This window comes from Loxodonta africana, chromosome 4, assembly GCF_030014295.1.
Source record: "Loxodonta africana isolate mLoxAfr1 chromosome 4, mLoxAfr1.hap2, whole genome shotgun sequence".
Lineage (NCBI taxonomy): Eukaryota > Metazoa > Chordata > Mammalia > Proboscidea > Elephantidae > Loxodonta > Loxodonta africana.
In genome coordinates this window covers 90678232-90699014 of record NC_087345.1, presented here as the reverse complement: position 1 = coordinate 90699014, position 20783 = coordinate 90678232, and the positions used below count along the sequence as shown (strand labels likewise).

The window sequence follows — 20783 nt, the reverse complement described above, 5'->3', positions numbered from 1 at the left end:
TGGTTTAAGGTACATAAAGTTGGATCAGTTTGAGTTTACTGATGTGGGCTCACTAAGCACAGATTCTCCATTAAATTTTTCAACTCAAGATGTTAGGAAAGGAGCTAATACTTCATTTGGTCGGTTTGCTGAAGCATGGATTATGCGGTGGCCTACACTAAATCAAGTTGAAGTACCTGACCTGCCTTGGTATACTGTATGTAGAAGGTATCCAAAGACTTAGGGAAATTGGCATGTTAGAGTGGATTTATAAGGTTAGATCCACAGAGCCACACATGGAGTGCCCAGAGGACACATCTTTTACCACAACTGTGAGGAACAAACTTGCCAAGGGAGCCACAGCATCCTTGAAGACTGCTGTAATTGCTATTTTATGTAAGTCAGATTTGACAGTGGAAACTGCCCTAACTAAATTAAGACATCTAACTGGACCCTGTGGTAGTAGGGTTCAAGTGGCGGCATTCTATTGACAAAGACAAGATGGGCAATGGACAGTGGAGTCAAAGTAGTAATCAGAATAGTCTGACTCATACAGACTTATGGTATTGACTATTTAGTCATGATGTCCCTAGGAGTGAAATAGATGGGGAATCTACTAAGTATTTACTTGATCTGTACAAGCAGAAGAATTCTAGGTCAGGTGAATAATTGAATCACCAGTCTAGAAAGTCACAGCTGCTCAATCAATTCCCAGACTTGAGCCAATTTACAGATCCACAATCCCTTGAACGAAGGGGAGGCTGGGTCCCCTGGAGAAAGGACTTCACGACACTGCCAAAAATTTATACACTGTTAATTTTTCTCTCAGCTTTCCCCAAAGGGATCTACAGCCTTCTACTAGAATGACTGTCACTGGGGAAAAGGAAATAATCAGACTTCTCAGGGAGTACTGGATACTGGTTCTGAATTGATGCTAATGCCAGGAGACCCAAAACATCACTCTGGCCCACCAGAGTGGGGGCATGTGGAGGTCAGGTTATTAAGAAGTCTTAGCTTAGCTTAGGTTTGTCTCACAGCAGGTTCCCAAATCCATCTTGTAGTGATTTCCACAATTCCAGAATGCATAATTGGAATAGACATACTCAGCAACTGGCAGAACCACCACACTGAATTTCTGACAAGTGAAGTAAGGACTATTATGGCAGGAAAAGCCAAGTGGAAGCCATTAGAACTGCCCTTACTTAGGAAATAGTAAACTAAAAGCAATACCACTTTCCTCAAGAGATTGCAGAGATTACTGCCACCATCAAAGACTTGAAGGATCCAGGGGTGGTGATTCCTACTACATCCCCATTCAACACATCTGTTTGGTCTGTGCAAAAAACAAGTGGATCTTGGAGAATCACAGTGGACTATCATAAACTTAGCCAGGTGGTGACTCCAATTGTAGCTGCTGTTCTAGATGTGGTTTCACTACTTGAGCAAATTAATACATCTCCTGGTACACCGCTATTGATCTGGCCAATGCCTTTTTCTCAATTCCGGTTTCTAAGGAACGCTAGAAGCCACTTGGCTTCAGCTGGCAAGGCCAGCAATATACCTTCACTGTCCTACCTCAAGGGTATAGCAACTCTCCAGCCCTGTGCCGTAATTCAGTTCACAGGAAACTTGATCGCCTTTCCCTTCCACAAGACATCACACTGGTCCATTATATTGATGACATTATGCTCATTGGACCTAGTAAGGAAGAAGTGTCAATGACTCTGAACTTTTGGTAAAACAGTTGTGTGCTAGAGAGTGGGGAATTAATCTCACAAAAATTCAGGCACCTTCTACCTCTGTGAAATTTTTAGGAGTCCAGTGGTTTGGGATACTCCTTCTGAAGTGAAAGATAAGTTGTTATATCTGTTTCCTCCTACAACTAAAAAGAAGGCACAATGCCACAATGCCTGATGGGCCTGTTTGGGTTTTGGAGGCAACATATCCCTCATTTAGGTGTGCTATCCCAGCCTATTTATCAAATGACTCAAAAAGCTGCTAGTTTCTTAACGCTTCGAAGGCCAGTGTAGCAGGGGCGGGGGTTTGGGGACCATGGTTTCAGGGGACATCTAAGTCAACTGGCATAATAAAATCTACTAAGAAAACATTCTGCATCCCACTTTGGAGAGTGGCATCCGGGGTCTTAAACGCTAGCAAGTGTCCACCTAAGATGCATCAACTGGTCTCAACCCACTTGGAGCAAAGGAGAATGAAGAACACCAAAGACACAAGGTAACTATGGGCCCAAGTGACAGAAAGGGCCACATAAACCAGAAACTACATCAGCCCGAGACCAGAAGAAGTAGGTGGGGCCAGCTACAACCGAAGACTGCCCTGACAGGGAACACAACAGAGAACCCCTGAGGAGCAGGAGAGCAGTGGGATGCAGACCCCAAATTCTTGTAAAAAGACCAGACTTAATGGTCTGACTGAGACTAGAAGGACCCTGGAGGTCATGGTCCCCAGACCTTCTGTTCACCTAAGACAGGAGCCATTCCCAAAGCCAACTCTTCAGACAGGGATTGGACTGGACTATAGGATAGAAAATGATACTGGTGAAGAGCGAGCTTCTTAGATCAAGCCGACACATGAGACTATGTGGGTAGCTACTGTTTGGAGGGGAGATGAGAGGGCAGAGGGGGTCAGAAGCTGGCCGAATGGACACGGAAATAGGGAGTGGAGGGAAGGAGTGTGTTTCTCATTAGGGTGAGAGCAACTAGGAGTATATAGCAAGGTGTATATAAATTTTTGTATGAGAGACTGACTTGATTTGTAAGCTTTCACTTAAAGCACAATAAAAATTAAAAAAACAAAAACAAAAACCTGCTAGTTTTGACCATGGCCCAGAACAAAAGAAGGCCCTGCAATAGGTTCAGGCTGCTATGTAAGCTACTCTGACACTTGGGCCATATTATCCAGCTGATTCAATGGTGCTTGAAGTGTCAGTGGCAGATAGATACGCTGTTTGGAGTTTTTGGCAGACCCCTACTGGTAAATCACACCACAGACCTTTAGGATTTTGGAGCAAAGCTCTGCCATCCTCAACAGATAACTACTCTTTTTGAAGAACAGCTTTTGGCTTGTTACTGTGCCTTAGTAGAGACGGAATGTTTAACCATGGGCCACCAAGTTACCATGTGGCCTGAGCTGCCCATCATGAACTGGATGTTGTCTGACTCACAGAGCCATAAAGTCGGACACACACTGCAGCACTCCATCATTAAATGGAAGTGGTATATTCGAGATCGGGCTCAAGCAGGAGCTGAAGATAAAAGTTACATGAGGAAATAGCCCAAACGGCCATGATCTAGACTCCTGTCACATTACCCTCCCTCTCCCAGTCAGCATCTATAGCCCCATGGGGGAATTCCTTATGATCAGTTGACTGAGGAAGAGAAAACTCGCGCCTGGATTACAGATGGTTCTGTGTGATATGCAGGGACCACTTGAAAGTAAACAGGCAGCACTACAGCCCCTTTCTGGGGCCTCCCTGCAGGACAGTGGTGAAGGGAAATCCTCCCAATAGGCAGAACTTCTAGCAGTGTACCTGGTTATCCACTTTGCTTGGGAGGAGAAAAGGCCACTTGTGTGACTGTATACCGATTCATGGGTTTGGCTGGATGGTCAGGGACTTGGAAAGAATATATTTGGAAAATAGGTGATAAGGAGGTATAGGGAGGGGTATGTGGAGAGAGCTCTGTGGATGGGCCAAAAGAGTGAGGATATTTGTGTCTCATGTGAATGTTCACCAAAGGGGAGCAGAGGAGGATTTTAACAATCAAGTGGACAGGATGATGCGTTCTGTGGAAACCAGTCATCCTTTCCCTAGCCACTCCTGTCGTTGCCCGATGGGCTCATGAACAAAGCAGCCATGGTAGCAGGGATGGAGGTTATGCATGGGCTCAGCAACATGGACTTCCACTCACCAAGGCCAACTTGGCTACCACCACTGCTGAGTGCCCAATCTGCCAGCAGCAGAGACCAACACTGAGTCCCTGATATGGCATCATTCCTTGAGGAGGTTGGCCAACAAGCTGGTGGCAGGTTGATTACACTGGACTGCTTCCATCATGGAAAGGGCAGCATTTTGTTCTTACTGGGATAGACATGTACTCTGGATATGGATTTGCCTTCCCTGCATGCAATGCTTCTGCCAAAACGATCATCTGTGGACTTACAGAATGCCTTATCCACCATTATGGTATCCCACAAAGCATCGTTTCAGATCGAGAGACTCACTTCACAGCAAATGAAGTGTGGCAATGGGCCCATGATCATGGAATTCACTAGTCTTACCATGTTCCCCATGATCCTAAAGCAACTGGCTTGATAGAACGATGGAACAGCTTCCTACAGGCACAATTATGGTGCTGCTAAGTGGCAGTACTTTTCAGGGTTAGGGAAATGTTCACCAGGAGGCTGTACATGCCCTAAACGAGCGTCGGATATATGGTGCTTGTCATGGATTGAACTGCGTCCCCCCAAAATATGTGTCAACTTGGCTAGGCCGTGATTCCCAGTATTGTGTGATTGTCAACCATTTTGTGATCTGATGTGATCTTCTGAACTGTTGTAAATCCCACGTCTATGTTAATGAGGTGGGATTAGCAGCAGTTATGTTAATGAGGTAGTACTCAAGCTACAAGAGTAGATTGTGTTTTACATCAATCTCTTTTGAGATATAAGAGAGAAGTGAGCAGAGAGACATGGGGATCTCATACCACCAAGAAACAAGAGCCAGGAGAATAGAGCGTCCTTTGAACCGGAGGTCCCTGCATGGAGAAGCTCCTAGACCAGGGGAAGATTGATGACAAGGACTTTCCTCCAGAGCCAACAGAGAGAGAATCCCTTCTCCTGGAGCTGGCAATCTGAATTTGGACTTCTAACCTCCTAGACTGTGAGAGAATAAATTTCTCTTTGTTAAAGCCATTCACTTGTGGAATTTCTGTTATAGCAGCACTAGATAACTAAAACAGAATTTGGTAACAGGTGTGGGGTGCTGCTCTAACAGATATCTAAAATGTGGAAGTGGCTTTGAAACTGTGAATGGATAGAGGCTGAAAGAGTTTTAAAGTGACTAATAGTTAAAGCCTAGGTTATCTTGAAGAGATCGTTGGTGAAATTATGGACATCAAAGACTACTGGTAAGGACTCAGAAGGAAATGAGGAGAGCTGATACACTGGAAATGGTACAGATGGCAAGAGGCAGCAGCAGAACCAGGAGACCAGCACCAGACAGTGCTGGAGCCAACCCACAGAGCGAGAGAGCTGAGTGCCTTTGGCAGGAGGCTTCCTGGTAGAGTGGGGTGCCTCTGAGCATTTATTGGTGGAGCTAGGCTTGCCAATCCATGGAGCAAGAGAGCTGAGTGTCTTCCGGTGGAAGTTTACTGGCAGAGTGGGGTGTCTCCAGGCACTTATCAGTGGAGCTAAAGAGCTTTGGAACACTTGCCCCAGCAGGGCAGATGCAGGCAGTGAGGCCCAAGGGGCTGAGAGGCCAAGGAACCAGGAAGTAGAAGCTGAAAAGACAAGGAACACAGGAAGCAGAGCTACCTCAGTCTTAAAGGGTAGGCCCACAACCTCTCAGGTCTCAAAGGGTGGAGTCGCCACTTAAAGGAACTAAGAGAATGGGGCTGCTCAAATTTGAGGGAGCAGAGCTGCCGTTCCATTGGGCCTGGGAGGCAGAGCTGAAGGCCAGACAATATAGCAGCACTAGGTAACTAAGACACTGTATGATCTCACTTATACGAAATAAACAAATATATGGAAACCAAAGATTATTAGTGGTTACCAGGGGTGGCAGGGAGGGAAAAAGGGGGAACTTTTGCTTAGGGGGGCACTGACTTTACATTAATAGAATAATTTTGAAAAGGATAGTGATAATGGATGCACAACATGAAGAATGTAATCAATGTCACTGAACTACACACGTAGAAATTGATGAATGTTTTGTTGTGTATATTTCACCACAAAAAAAAAACAAATTCAGGTGATAGATGAACATCATAGTGAATAACATTAAAGTCACTGAACTACATACATAAAAATGGTTGAAATGGAAAATGTTTGGTTGTATATTTTTTTTATCACAAAAACAAACAAAAAATACAAATCCAAACACTGATCATCACTTACAAATATCTTCATGATTCAGTTCGCCTCTCTAAACTCACTTTGCACCAGTGTTCCTTCTGCTTCCTTGCTCACTTCCCTCCAGCCTCCCTGGCCTGCTTTTTGCCCCATTAAAACACCAAGCCTCTGGGCCTTTGCATTTGCTGTTCCCTGGTCGCTATGAGTCAGAATCGACTCAATGGCAACGGGTTTGGTTTTTTTGTTTTGTTTTTGATTGGAACATTCAGAGTAGCCTTTCCTCGCCACCCTGACTAAAAAAGACAGCTGCTGTGCAGTTGATTCCAACTCATGGCAACTCCATGTATGTCAAAATAGAACTGTGCTCCATAGAATTTTCAATGGCTGATTTTTCAGACGTAGATCACCAGGCCTTTCTTCTGAGGCATGTCTGAGTGGACTCGAAGTTCCAACTTTTTGGTTACCAGCTGAGTGTGTTAACTGTTTGCACCATCCAGGGACTCCTAACTAAACGAGCTCCCTAATTAGTCACTATTCCGTCACCATGCATTATTTTCTCTTTTTCCTTACACAGCACTTGTTACTATCTAAAATTATTTATTTTGTGTCTTTCCCACTAAAAAAGTAAACTCCAAGGAGACAAAGACGTTGCCTAACCTATTTGCTGTTGTATCCCCAAGGCTTGGCACAAGGTCTTCCACCCAGTAGGTGACCCCTAAATACTCATGATGCAAATCAGTGAATTCCTGCCTTTACTGACACTTCTCTTGCTTGGACTGTTCCCTTCTTCCTTGGCTTCTGAAAAATCTAGAAAAGTAAAAAAGAACACCTTTTCTTCCAGGGAAGGCTGCCTTTCTAATTTTTCCTGTTTTGTTTTTTATTCTATTTTTCTGCTTATCCATGTTCTATCCAGCCTCAAATTTAATTGCAACTAGGAAATTTTTCTTGATTAATCCGTTAGGAAGGATGGGAGGAGAAATACACAAGCTTGATACCCTCTGGGAATATTCTATAATCCACCTGCCCAGGTAGAGCATTTGGATCTTGGGCCATAGTTTCTAACCCAAATCAAGACTCAGTGTCTGACACTTCCCACTTTCAGGGGTAGACTGGCAGATGACATTTACATGTGGGATTAGTAGAATTTCTTAATAAGGAGAAACGGAAGAAAATACTGCAATGGAAACTTTCCCAGAAAATCCAGGATATAAGGTTTAATATAGAGATATTTTCCTCTATTACACTACAAGCTCAGAGGTTGGGACAGACACTGGAAGTTGTAAATCATCTAAAATCAGAGCCTTTGAGCAATTTCTGTATTGCATCCCTGACACCTCTTAGGAGCGCAGGTGGCCATAAGAAAAACTGCCACTTAGCTCAGTTCTGATCAACAAGAGATGCGAAAGTGGGAGAAATCTTGGGTTAATCCACGTTCCCATCTCCTCCCTGGGTCCCGCACAGGGCACTTCCCGACCTCAGGGCTGCCCTTTCTCTCCTTTCCTCCCTCTGCTGATCTCTCTACCTTCCCTTCCTACAGCACCCCCTCCCTGACCAACCCCACCTCCTCTCTCTGTAAGGAACTTGCTCACTAAGGGTCATGTTCGTTCCCAGATGCTCTCTGGGCCTTGGGTATGTGTCTGATCTCCCCCAGGAAATCCCCACAGGAGGGAGACCTAGGCTCTCTTCTCCTTGGCCTCCCCCAGGGGCAGGCAGGGCTTTGGACATGGGGATGTGCCCCTCTTTGGGGCAGAGTAGGCTAACGGGACTGGGGGGCCAGTTTTCAGAAGCTCAAGGAGTGTGTCAGACCAGGACCAAACTCTGACTGCTGACGCGGCTCCTCACGAGTGAAGTACTTGGCCTAGTTCTGACTCTGAGGTGGGAAAGAAAACGTTCTCCAGCCTGGCACTGGGCCTCCTCTCCCCCTGCATCAAATGCTCGTGTATTCACGGTTACAGAGCAGCTGCCGGGTGCCTGGGTAGGAGGAGAGAGAGCGTGGACATCATATTTCAGCAGAGACACAGCCCCGTTTGTATGTGAGTAACAGGAGCCGGTTAATCTGATCGAATGGTCCAATGTGTGGGAAATTTTATCCCACTGTGGACCGCAGAGATTTCTGACCAGGAGTCTGAGGTTTTTTTCCCCTTTCCCCACTGAACTGAACATTGCTTAAAGTATCTCTACAGTCTGAAAGCCCTCGAGGTAGGGTTGTTTATCATAGGGTCTACCAACTCCCTGAAATGACATGCAAAAATGTGTGTGTGCATATCATTGTGGGAAATTATGCACCATTGCAGGGAAAGGGGCATAGCTCTTCACAGATTCTCAAAGGAGGCCAGGACACAGAAAAGTAAGAATCGCTAGCTTAGGTTTTTCAGGCAGGTGATTCAGAGATGCTGGAATTGGCCTTAAGAGAAATTTCAAGGCCACAAGGGAGAAATAGCCAGAGGGAATGAGTATGTGTCTGGTGGCCCCAAGAAGCAGACACTTCGGAGAGGCTTCGGCAAATTTCACCCCACTGGGCACAGGAGACTCCACCCTTTAGATGCTTCCTGTGCCTATCTGGCACCATGTCACTTGTCCAGCCTGGTCAGAGGAGTTGCCCAATTGGGCACTTGTACCTTATGAACTCACTAAATTGAGTGACGAGTTAAAACAGCTTAGAACCCCCGCCACATGTGATTCAGGGAGAAGGAGCTTCCGGGGGATGGTGGCACAGGGTTAGAGGGAGAAGGGTCATAAGAGAGTCCAGTTTGAGAGGAAGGGTGGCTGGTACACATTCCATGTAACCATTCCATTGCTCTGGAGATTCCCCAGAGACTACTTGCAAGCCCCTCTTATCTCTGTCAAACTTTGCCCCTCCCTTCCCAGAAGCCTAATCTTTGTGTTTCACCAGACCCTTATCACTGCACCCGTGCTATTTCGTTAGTGCAGCTAAGTGCCTGCCCTCCCTGGGACAATATGAGTTCCCTAAAGATACAGATTGCACAGTCCTGACACTCAGTCCTCCTTCCATGGCCTTCCCCAGCCCTAGTCATCTTTTTAGCATCACCCCTAACCTGGAGGGCATGAGGGAAGTGGGGGCAAGGTAAGGAGACAGCAGCAGCCCTCCACGGGGGTGGCCCAAGGGCCTAAGATGGGAAGCTTGGAATCAGGTCCTGCCCTTGATATGGGAGCTTGGGCACAGAGGGCCAACCTGGGAGAGGCCAAGATACCATGTGCCATCTGGGAAGAGGGCTCAGCTCCGGGAGAATCCTGGTCTAATGATGCATCAGTACCACAGCCACTTTCCTAGATCTGGCCCCGTAACTCCACTCAAGTGATTTTAAGAACTTGCTCTCAGAACTCTGGGACCTCCGCCTCTCTTTCTGCCAACTACCATGCCCCCTCTACCCCCAAGGCTGCCATCATTCTGAAACATATCACTCTGCAGCTTAAACACTGCCAATGGCTCCTCATTTCTTCCTAAACACTTTCAGCATGGCATGAATGCTTATTCAGTGCCTTTTTAGTCTCATTTTCTATGATAAATCTAAGCTTCAGCCACACCAGGTCTCTCAAAGTTCCACACACACATTGATGTCTGTAGGCTCTGCTCATGTGGTTCTCTCTTCCAGGAATGCCCTTCATACCCTCTTCTCTGCCTAGACAATCACACTCATCCTTTACGGCCCAGCTCCAATCTGGCCTCCACTGTGAAGCCCCCAGCCATGCCAGGCAGAAATAATAACCCCTGGCTCTGCCCTCCCATGGCCCATTGTTCCCCTACAATGAACAAAATGAACCTAATGCTTATGGGGCTCTTGCTCAATGCCAAGTACTCTGTAGCACATGAATTATCTCATTCATCATGTATCTTGCCTGGATCCCTCACCCACCATGTGAGGGAGTCAATTGTCAGTTATTTTTAGAAGAGGAGACTGAGGTTCAGAGAGGCTAAGTGTCAGAGACCTAGGAAGATTTAGAGCTGGAATTTGAATCCCTGGGTATCAGACTCCCAAGTCCATGGCCTTTTCTGTTACTGATTGCTGTTGTAAACGGCTGGCTGTCCTGTGAAGGTTAGTAGCCTTTTCAGGGCAGGACCTGCCTCATTTGTCATGGTGTCCCCCAGTCCTAGGTCAGTGCCAGGTAAAGGGCAAGTGCTCATTAGATGTTTATGGAACTGCCTTGAAAGGTGGGAAGTTTGGAGGGCAACCTCATTTACCTATTAACAACCATAGTAAACAGGGCTTCGTAGGTGGAATCTTTAAGAGCAGAAGAGTGGTTTGCATGTGATACAGAGGGGAAGGCCCCCCGCCCCACCTGTCTTGACCTCTCTCAGCACTTCTGAATTGGGGTTGGTCTTGGCAGTCTTAAGGGAGTCCTGGAGGCCAGAACTGTAAAGCTCTTGGGCTTTAGGAAGGTCCAGGCTTTAGGAATGTGGTGCCTGCTCCCTCGAGAGGCCCTACCCTCCTTCCCAGAGTGCCAATGGGAGACCCTGACCCCTCCTCAGGGCCCCTCAAGCCTCACCTTCAGTGCTGGCATCATCCACCAGTATGATCTCCTTCAGGAAAATGGCAGGGGCAGTATGCAGGACACTGTACACCGTTCGCAGCAGTGTAGACCAGGCCTCGTTGTGGAACACAATGATGACACTGGTGGTGGGCAGTTGGGGGCAGCGCCGGAACTTCTGGTCCAAACACCTAGAGGGATGAAAGTGTGGACACACCTCTCCAGGTCCCTGGGAATTTCTCAGGAGATAGAGAGGGCTCTGTCCAAAGGCTCCCCACAACCACCCTCTGTTCCTCTGAACTACGAGCCACATTCCCTGTTGCTGTCCAGAATATCTACTCCCTCCCCCAGGCCAAAAGTCCCTGGGTGGTGCAAACAGTTAACATGCTCAGCTGCTAACCAAAACATTGGAAGTTTGAGTCCATCAGAGCTACCTGGAAAGAAAGGTCTGAAGGCCCACTTCCAATAAAATCAGTCATTGAAAACCCTGTGGAGCACAGTTCTACTCTGACACATGCGGGGTTGCCATGAGTTGGAATTTACTCAACAGCAACTGACTGGTTTAACTGGTCCCTGGATCACTCTAAAATTGCCACCCTCTCTGAGCCTCTGGCACTGGACCTAGCCACCTCACTTGAAAACTCAGCTCCCCAGCGCTGGCTCGGCCCCGCAGCTGTATTGCTGAGGGCTCACTTCTCTGTCTGCTCTCTGCTGGGAGTTCCCAGGGCTGACTCTCTCTTCTTCAGTAATGTGTGCTGCATAAAGTGTAATGCAATCCAGAAGTTCCAGAGGGGTACGTGATAATGGCAAAACTGACACCTGAGAAAAGTGACTACTATAATTTCCATACTCAATGAGAGGAAAAGGCTCCTTTCTTTTTACAAACTACAGTTCCTCTAATCCATTTCCTCATTAAGTCCCTGTAATCTGACACTATTATCACAGTCAATTTCCTGGGACCTTTCTCTATCCTTATCCATTCCAACTACTCGGTGGCACTTGACCACACTGTCCCTTCTTGACACTGCATTTTGGGGATGGGGGATAGGAGTATGTGACTCCTGGATCTCAAGGAACCATCTGGCTGAACATCCTTTCTTTCCTTTCGGGGGGTTTATGGTCATGCCAGTCACACCTTTGGTAGAGCCCTGACCTCATCCCAGGATTTCGGTGTTACTTACTCAGGGGGTCGGGTGTCTGGCCCCAGTGCCCTCTGCAGGGAAATCCGGTCACTGGCAAAGGCATTGAAGCAGTGCTTCTTATAGCCCTCCTCTTTTTCCTGGGTCTCTTGCGGGGTCCACTTGTCCTTCTGAAATGCTTTTCCGTCTGCCCCAGGACCATTGGGGTCCTGCGGTGGCCGTTCCCAGAAGGGCTTCAGCTCGGCTGGGACATAAAACCCAGGGAGGCAGGACTGGTTTGTTGACACCATGGTCTCCTGGGGCTCTGGAGCCTTGATCTGGAGTTTGGGCATCGAATCCCTAAGGTTATTCACAGCTCCCAGCATGAGGTCCAGGACGTGATCCTTCTGACTCACCAGGGACTTTAGCCATGGTTTCTCCGTGACCTGCTCCCTGTTGCTGACATCCCTTTGCAGAATGAAGAGGAAGAGCACAAAGGCGCAGCCCACCATGGCCAGGCGCAGGGGCATGTGGCGTCTGCGGAGGAGCCTCATCCTCTGGAATCGGTGAGGCCCAGCTAGGTCAGCTCCAAGTGCTGGGCCCACCCTGGAGAGAGTGCATTAAGTCGTGGTGGCCACACTTTGGGACCTTAGCCTGAGAAGGGAGGGGAAGAGAGAGAGAAATGAGCCAGGGGAGGGACAGGGAGGGGGTCAGGTGTTTGAAGTTCAAGTCCAGGCTCTGCTGTTGAATGGTGGCATCCCCTTAGCCCAGCCACTTAACTTTCCTTTGCCAAAATTCCCTTCATCCATAAAATGAGGCAACTGGACTCAGTGTTTCTTTCCTGTATTAAGATCCTGAGATTCATGGATCTACAGAAACCAGAATACTGAAATGCTACATGAAGAGGTTTAAATCAACATAACCACTTTGGGAAACAATGTGGAATTATCAAGTAAAATTTAAAATGTACATACCCTATGGCCCAGCAATTCCACTCCTTGTTTCATATCCCAGATAAACCCTCATACACGTGAACCAGGAGGCGTGTACAGGAATGTTCATAGCAGCACTGACTAAAATCACAAAAACTGGGAACAACCCAAATGGCCATCAGTGGTACAAAAAAAAAACCCCAAAACAAAACCCACTGCCATTCAGTCAATTCCAACTCATAGCAACCCCATAGGACAAAGTAGAACTGCCCCATAGGGTTTCCTAGGCTGTAATCTTTACGGAAGTAGACCGCCACATCTTTCTTCTGTGGAGCGGCTGGTGGGTTCCAACTGCCAACCTTTCGGTTAGCAACCAAGTGCTTAACCACTGTACCACCCGGGCTCCTCTATCATCAGCAGAATGAATAAAATGTGAAACAGTCATACCATGGAGCACTCTACAGCAATAACAAAGAATGAACCATTTCTACACGTAACAAGGATGCAATATTGAGTGAAAAAAGGATGTTGCAGAAAGATAACACAGTATGCTTCCATTTACAGGAAATTCAAACACATGTTAAGCTAAACAATATATTGTTTAGGAATACAAATATGTGGCAAAACTATGAAGAAAACTAAAGGAATGATAAAGCCAAAGTTTCTGAAGAGGGAGGAAAAGGTACAGGAATAGAGATAAGCACAAAAGGGACTTCCAAGTAAGGTGTCTGTCTTAGCTATCTAGTGCTGTCATAACAGAAATACTACAAGTGGATGGCTTTAACAAAAAGAAGTTTATTTTCTCACAGGAAAGTAGTCTAAAAGTCCAAATTCAGGGTGTCAGCTCCAGGGAAAGGCTTTCTCTCTCTGTTGGCCTTATCATCAATCTTCCCCTAGACTAGGAGCTTCCCTGTGCAGGGGCCCCAGGTCCAAAGGATGAGCTCTGCTCCCGGCACTGCTCTCTTGGTGATATGAGGTCCCCAACTCTGCTTGCTTCCCTTTCCTTTTATCTCTTGAGAGATAAAAGGTAGTACAGGCCACAGCCCATGGAAACACCCTTTACAGGGATGTAACCTGGGTAAGGGTGTTACAATCCCACCCTAATCCTTTTTAACATAGAATTACAATCACAAAATAGAGGACAACTACACAATGCTGGAAATCACGGTGCAGCCAAACTGATACACATATTTTTGGGGGGATACAATTCAATCCATGACAGTGTCTTTTCTTAAAGGGATGAGGGTGACTGCTGGTGGTATTATTATTCTTTATACCCTGTTGTTGAGTGCTGTCGAGTCGATTTTGACCCGTAGCAACTTCATATACCCTACTCATATTTTACAAATATTCTTCTATAACTGTTCATTTTAAATGTGTTTTTTATTGTGGCAAAAAACACATGACATAAAATTTGCTCTATCATCTCATATTTTTTTAATATAATTTTTATCGTGCTTTAAGTGAGTCTATAAATCAAGTCAGTCTCTCACATATAAACTTATATACACCTTACTACATACTCCCATTTACTCTCCCCCTAATGAGTCAGCCCGCTCCCTCCTTCTAGTCTCTCCTTTCGTGACCGTTTTGCCAGTTTCTAACCCTCTCTACCCTCCCATCTCCCCTCCAGACAGGAGATGCCAACACAGTCTCAAGTGTCCACCTGATATAAGTAGCTCACTCCTCATCAGCATCTCTCTCCAACCTATTGTCCAGTCCATTCCATGTCTGATGAGTTGTCTTCAGAAATGGTTCCTATCCTGGGCCAACAGAAGGTTTGGGGACCATGACCGCCGGGATTCTTCTAGTCTCAGTCAGACCATTAAGTCTGGTCTTTTTATGAGAATTTGGGGTCTGCATCCCACTGTTCTCCTGTTCCCTCAGGGGTTCTCTGTTGTGCTCCCTGTCAGGGCAGTCATGGATTGTGGCTGGGCACCATCTAGTTCTTCTGGTCTCAGGTTGATGTAAGTCTCTAGTTCATGTGGCCCTTTCTGTCTCTTGGGCTCATAATTATCTTGTGACCTTGGTGTTCTTCATTCTCCTTTGATCCAGGTGGGTTGACACCAATAGATGCATCTTAGATGGCTGCTTGTTAGCATTTAAGACCCCATTGAAGACTTCAAAGTGGGATGTGAAATGTTTTCTGAATAGAATTTATTTTGCCAATTGACTTAGATGTCCCAAGGCCATAGTCCCCCAACCCCCGCCCTTGCTCTGCTGACCTTCGAAGCATTCAGTTTATTCAGGAAACTTCTTTGCTTTTGGTCCAGTCCAGTTGAGCTGACCTTCCCTGTATCGAGTATTGTCCTTCCCTTCACCTATTTTTTTTTCACCTAAAGTAGTTCTTATCTACTATCTATTCAGTAAATAACCCTCTCCCACCCTCCCTCCCTCCCCCTTCTCATAACCACAAAAGAATGTGTTCTCAGTTTAAACTATTTCTCAAGATCTTGTAATAGTGGTCTTATACAATATTTGTCCTTTTGTATCTGACTAATTTCACTCAGCATAATGCCTTCCAGGTTCCTCCATGTTATGAAATGTTTCACAGATTCATCACTGTTCTTTATTGATGTGTAGTATTCCATTGTGTGAATATACCATAATTTATTTATCCATTCATCCCTTGATGGACACCTTGGTTGCTTCCAGCTTTTTGCTATTATAAACAGTGCTGCAATAAACATGGGTGTGCATATATCTGTTTGTGTAAAGGCTCTTATTTCTCTAGGATATATTCCGAGGAGTGGGATTTCTGGGTCGTATGGTAGTTCTATTTCTCGCTTCTTAAGGAAGTGCCAAATCAATTTCCAAAGTGGTTGTAGCATTTTACATTCCCACCAGCAGTGTATAAGAGTTCCAATCTCTCTGCAGCCTCTCCAACATTTATTATTTTGTGTTTTTTGGATTAATGCTAGCCTTGTTGGAGTGAGATGGAATCTCATCGTGGTTTTAATTTGCATTTCTCTGATGGCTAATGATCGAGAGCATTTTCTCATGTATCTGTTAGCCGCCTAAATATCTTTAGTGAAGTGCGTGTTCATATCCTTTGCCCAAATTTTGATTGGGTTGTTTGTCTTTTTGTGGTTGATCAACTCATATTTAATAAAAAAGAATTAAAAAAAAATTCTAATATCTCATGACAACACCTTCCAGGCAGAACTGGGCATAGGGCCTCCACCCCCCAGGCACGTGGTCCCTCAGCTCAGAGGAGGGATGTTTGTAAAATGTTCTGTGGAAAGCTCTGGGTGTATAAGGCTCACTGGTTAAATGCTAGATATTGGTGGCATTAGACCTGGGCACAAATCCCAGTTCTGCCCCTTCTAGTAATAGCACCTACCTCCTAGGATTGTTTTAAGGATTAAGTTCAATGAAATCAGTCAAGAAAAAGGCTTAGCTGTCTCTGCACATGGTGAATTATCAAAAAGTGTTAGTTTTTATCACTAGCAGCTGTGTGACCCTTGGGCAAATTACTTAATCTCGCTAAGCCTCAATTTCCTCATCTATAAAATGTGGGTAACTAATACCTAACTCACAGGGTTGTGGAAAGGATTAAATCAGACAATGTATATAAGTACTTGGTAAAGTGCCTGGCATATACTAAACCCTCAATAAATGGTATCAATTATTTCTACTATAACTAATAAGACCCTGCTCAGCAACCCAGCAATTATCTCTAAGCACCTGGTCTTTAGCCAAAGCCACACTCATCACCCCTCAGCACATCTTGCTCAAAAGTAGCTCCAGTTGAGCTGTTTTAGGCTGTTATTTAAACACACAAGCTCCTGCTATGGAGAAGCTTGGTGTTCGGAGTCACCTGGATCTAGGGAATATGTGGCTGCAGTGATCAAGAGGGAGCAGGGGTCATTCTGGGCTGGGGGAGACAGATGGTTTGTTTCACAACGTCAGAGTCAAATCAACTGAAATCTCTTTGAGTGCCTACTTTATGTTAGGTGTTGTCTAGGAGATGGGAGAAGAGATTTGTTCATGCTGCTTCTATTTGTCAAATACCTGTGATATGTCAGGTATTTTACAAGATTCAGGGATACAGAGATGTGCAAACCCAGCCCTCATGCAGTGTGCAGTCAATTGGGGGAGCCAGATTTTAAGTGGAAAGATCACCCAATGGGAAGACAGCATGACCAAGGCACCTCAGGTGCTGCAGAAGAGGGGGCACAGGAAACTCAGCAAATAGGGGAGGGAGGGAGTCTGTGAAGAAGTCCTGCAGGAAGAGAAGCTTGGGCTGAGTCCTCACCTGTGAGCAGGAGTTGCAGGCAAGGAGAGCACATTTCAGAGGGAACAGCACACGCAAATGCCCAGAGGTAGAAGACAGCATGGTCAACCAGAGAACTGCAGTATTTTGGTATGGCAGGAGTGTGAAGGGTGACGGGAGTAGCAGACACTGGGCCTGGAAAAGCAGCTGAAGCCAAGTCAGAGGGCCTTGTTCATCACGCCAAGGAGTTTGCCCTTGACTTGAGGTTATGGGGAGCAATAAAGTGTTGGCTGGAAACCAAGCATTACAGAAAGAACAATGTGGCAGCTGTGTGGAAGGGGTCTAGGAGATGGACCTGGTTGGCAGCTGGATGGCCAGTTCAGAGGGGACTGGGATATAACCCAAAATAACAGCACTGCTCATGCAGGAAGCAAGGGGTGGTGCTAAGAAAACTCCTTTGGGTGACGGAGTGGAAAAATTCACCCCAGCAGGAACACAGAGAGGGAGATAAGTATGAGACAAGATTCCTTTCCCCAGGGGATTTTAAAACCAGAACAAGAACTGACAGCACTGGATCCAGGTAGCACCTGTCCAAGGAAGGGACAGGACCAGGAAAAGAGCTTTCACTGAATATCTTTTTGCACTTTGGATCATGACAATATTACCTATTCAAAAATTAATACAATTAAAACTTAATAATAGTATAGACAGTAAGTGCCATTCTGAGAAAGGCAGAGTTTCCTATGGGCTTCAAGGAAGAAATGGGAATTCAGTGTAGAGGCAGTTTCCTGTCCCGGGGGTTGAGCTGTGCTGGGGTCAGCACAAGGGGTTCTGCTTGACCTAGACATCGTATCAGTTCTGGAACTGTCCTGGCTAAGCCCAATCAGAGGGCCAGCAGAACGGGGGCATGTCTGTCATGACGGTGTTGAATCATCCTGTGGGCTCCATCTTTCCCGCTACTTTCTGACCACCGACTTTCCCAATCCATCAAAATAGAGAGCACAATTAGAAACAAAGGCATGGTAACAGCTTAGTTACCAGCTGTTGCCCATGCTCAAAACTCACCTCCAGGAAGGCTTCCCTGACTGATTCACTCAAAATCACCCAGGTCACTCCAACTCCTTTATCCTGGCACTGTCTTGTGGTCCCTCGCAGTGGGGTTCGTCTTTGCTCCTTTTATTTCCCTTGGAGAAAGAGACCCAAAGTTAACTCAAGCCCTTCCCAGGCATCTCCTCTCTTGCCCCAACCTGACTAAACCTCTGCCTGCAGCCAGCAAGTTCCTCAAGGTACTAACCACATCCTGGATGAAATGAGATACCTGTGATTTGCCTTGGAGGTAAGGGACGCACTCTTGAGTTTGCTTAGCATGTAGGTAACAGGAAAGAGCCCTTAGAAGAGACACATAAACTGATGGAAGCCAGAGAACTTTGGGATTAAAGATTCCTGCTCTCTGCATAAAAAATGATACCCAGAAGTGTGGTGAGGTCTGCTGGTCACCCCTCCACCAGCCTTATAGAAGGAAGAGCCCCTGTGCTAGTACTTTGTGCAGTGCCAGGCTTCACAGGATCCTCAATAGGTGTCCTGCATAGCTCCTTTACCTTCAGGATCCCACAGCCTGGCCTCTAGGTACACCACAAGGTGCCAACAACCCTCATCCACCCACCCCGCTCCTGCTGCTTGTGCATTCATCCTCAAGTCTCTTCCCCCCAGCCACCCTTGGGCCTGCAACTCATCAAACCATCTTGGTTTTAGTACTGAGATGATGTCAGAAATCCTCTTCTTCCAGGAAGCCTTCCTAGGCTGAACAAATGGACTTGCTTCCTTGGCTGTGCTGGCTGAAACATGAACCTACCTTCTCTTACTGGTGTAAGGGAACTGAGGCTTCACCCAGCCCAGTGCCTATCAAAACACTGATTGCAACCCATTACACGATTGTGAAATAAATTTAGTGTTGCAAGTCAGCATGAAAATATTTCTTTAAAAGACCAGAATAGAATAAAAAAACAAGATATCAAAGCGTATCACATGTAATATAGAAAATATTGTTTTGTCAAACTTTTGTTTCAGTATTATATGTAATATATAAACCAAACCAAAACCCGTTGCTGTCAAGTCAATTCCCAACTCATAGCAATCCTATAGGACAGAGTAGAACTGCTCCATAGGTTTTCCAAGGAGCGGCTGGTGGATTCAAACCGCCGACCTTTTGGTTAGCAGCCGAGCTCTTAACCACTGTGCCATTCGAGCTCCATATAATATATAGAGTATACCAAACGTCTTTATTGGTTGTCATTGACTCAATTGCAACTCATGGTGACCCCACATGAATCATAGTAGAACTGTGCTCCATAGGGTTTTCAGTGGCTGATTTTTTTGTAAGTAGATCGCCAGGCCTTTCTTCTAAGGCACCTCTGGGTGGACTTGAACCTCCAACCTTTTGGTTAGCAGCTAAGCACATCAACCGTATCACCCAGAGATTCCACCAAAAGTCTTAGTGCAGCTTTAAGCTTTAATAACCTCAGAAGAATAAATGCTACAGATTTACAAAGAACATCATTTGCAAGTTTTATTTAAATTTCTTTTACCTTTATTTAGTTTCATGAATTTTGAATAATAATTTGTTTCAGTCCACTGAAGATGGTAAAAAAAAAAAGATGGTAAAACTGCCTAACACAAAATTAAAATAAAAATGTGTTATTCAAAATTCATAAAACTAAATAAAGGTAAAAGAAATTCAAATCATTAAATTTCTTAAAATGATTTTATTTTTAATGATTTAAATGTTTTTTGTTAGTTTGTAGAATTTTTACTTCTGATGTTATTAAAGGGTAAAAGTGCCCTAAGACTTCTGGGGTACTCTGTCACGTGTACGTAGGTACTCACTCTTGTTGTAAAACGTATTTCTTCTTGTGATCCAGCCACAGAAGTTTCAAAGCCAATGATGGATAAAGTCTGATGCCTCCATTTTATAGCCTAGCCTCCTCCAAGAAGCCCTCTCAGATCTAGCAGAATCAATCCCCCAGCTCATCCCCTTAGCATACTGTTGATGCTGCTACTCTGATCTCATCACAGCCTATCCTCTGTCAGTCACTTACTCACTTACCAGAGAGGCCAGACCATTTTCACCTTTGTATTACTTGCAAACTGGCTGCTGTCAAGTCAATTACTTGCAAAGTCTAGCACAAGTTTTTCATGCAGTAGGTATTTCATAAACTCTTATTAAATGCGATGAGAAAACCAAGGCCAGAGGGGTTAAAGTCAGCTACAGCATTAAGCACTGGATTCTCAAAATGCTGTTCTTATAAAGCATTTACTGCAACAAGCATTTGAGTTATATGATACTCTTTCTTTAAAAAAAAATTAATCTTTCTCCCTTTCTCTCTCTCTTCTTTCTTTTTAACTGTGGTGAAATATCTATAACATAAAATTTGTAATTTTAACCAATTGGAAGTGTACAGTTCAGTGGTATTGTAGCCCTTGGGTGGTGCAAACAGTTAATGTGCTTGGCTGCTAACAGAAAGGTTGGAGGTTCAAGTCTACCCAGAGGTGCCTCGGAAGAAAGGCCTGGCAATCTACTTCCAAAAAAATCAGCCACTGAAGACCCAAGGAGCATAGTTCTACTTTGACATACATGGGGTTGCCATGAGTCAGAACTGACTCAACAGGCATTCATTACATTCACAATGTTGTGTAACCATCACCACTATATATTTCTAAAACTTTTTCATCACCCCAAACAGACACTCTGTACCCATTAGCCAATAACTCTCCCTAGTAACCATCAATCTGCTCTATGCATTTGGCTATTCTAGATATTTCACAGAAGTTGGATCACGTAACATCTGTCCTTTTGTATGATACTCTTTTATTACATACATATGCCCCTATGACTAGGTTCATCTGTAAGTCCAGTACCCTCACTCTCGGGTGAGTCTGGAGTATTAGGTGACTTCTCTAGCATCA

General features: G+C 45.3%; 1 protein-coding gene across 13 annotated transcripts in view; it reads right to left on the bottom strand.

Moving 5' to 3' along the window:
* Positions 1–20783, bottom strand: part of GALNT6 (polypeptide N-acetylgalactosaminyltransferase 6) — a 45732-nt gene that overhangs the window by 17156 nt on the left and 7793 nt on the right. For 11 of the 13 annotated variants that reach the window (XM_023556515.2, XM_064284209.1, XM_064284208.1 and 8 more), the window contains 3 exons: positions 17886–18004; positions 11736–12326; positions 10573–10745 (listed from right to left, as the gene is read on the bottom strand). In XM_023556515.2, the coding sequence (XP_023412283.1) occupies positions 10573–10745; positions 11736–12226 (664 nt within the window). In that variant the 5' untranslated portion in view covers positions 12227–12326; positions 17886–18004. Of the gene's footprint in view, positions 1–10572; positions 10746–11735; positions 12327–12646; positions 12761–17885; positions 18005–20783 lie in introns of all 13 variants that reach the window. The other 2 variants (XM_064284212.1, XM_064284213.1) reach the window with 2 other exon arrangements.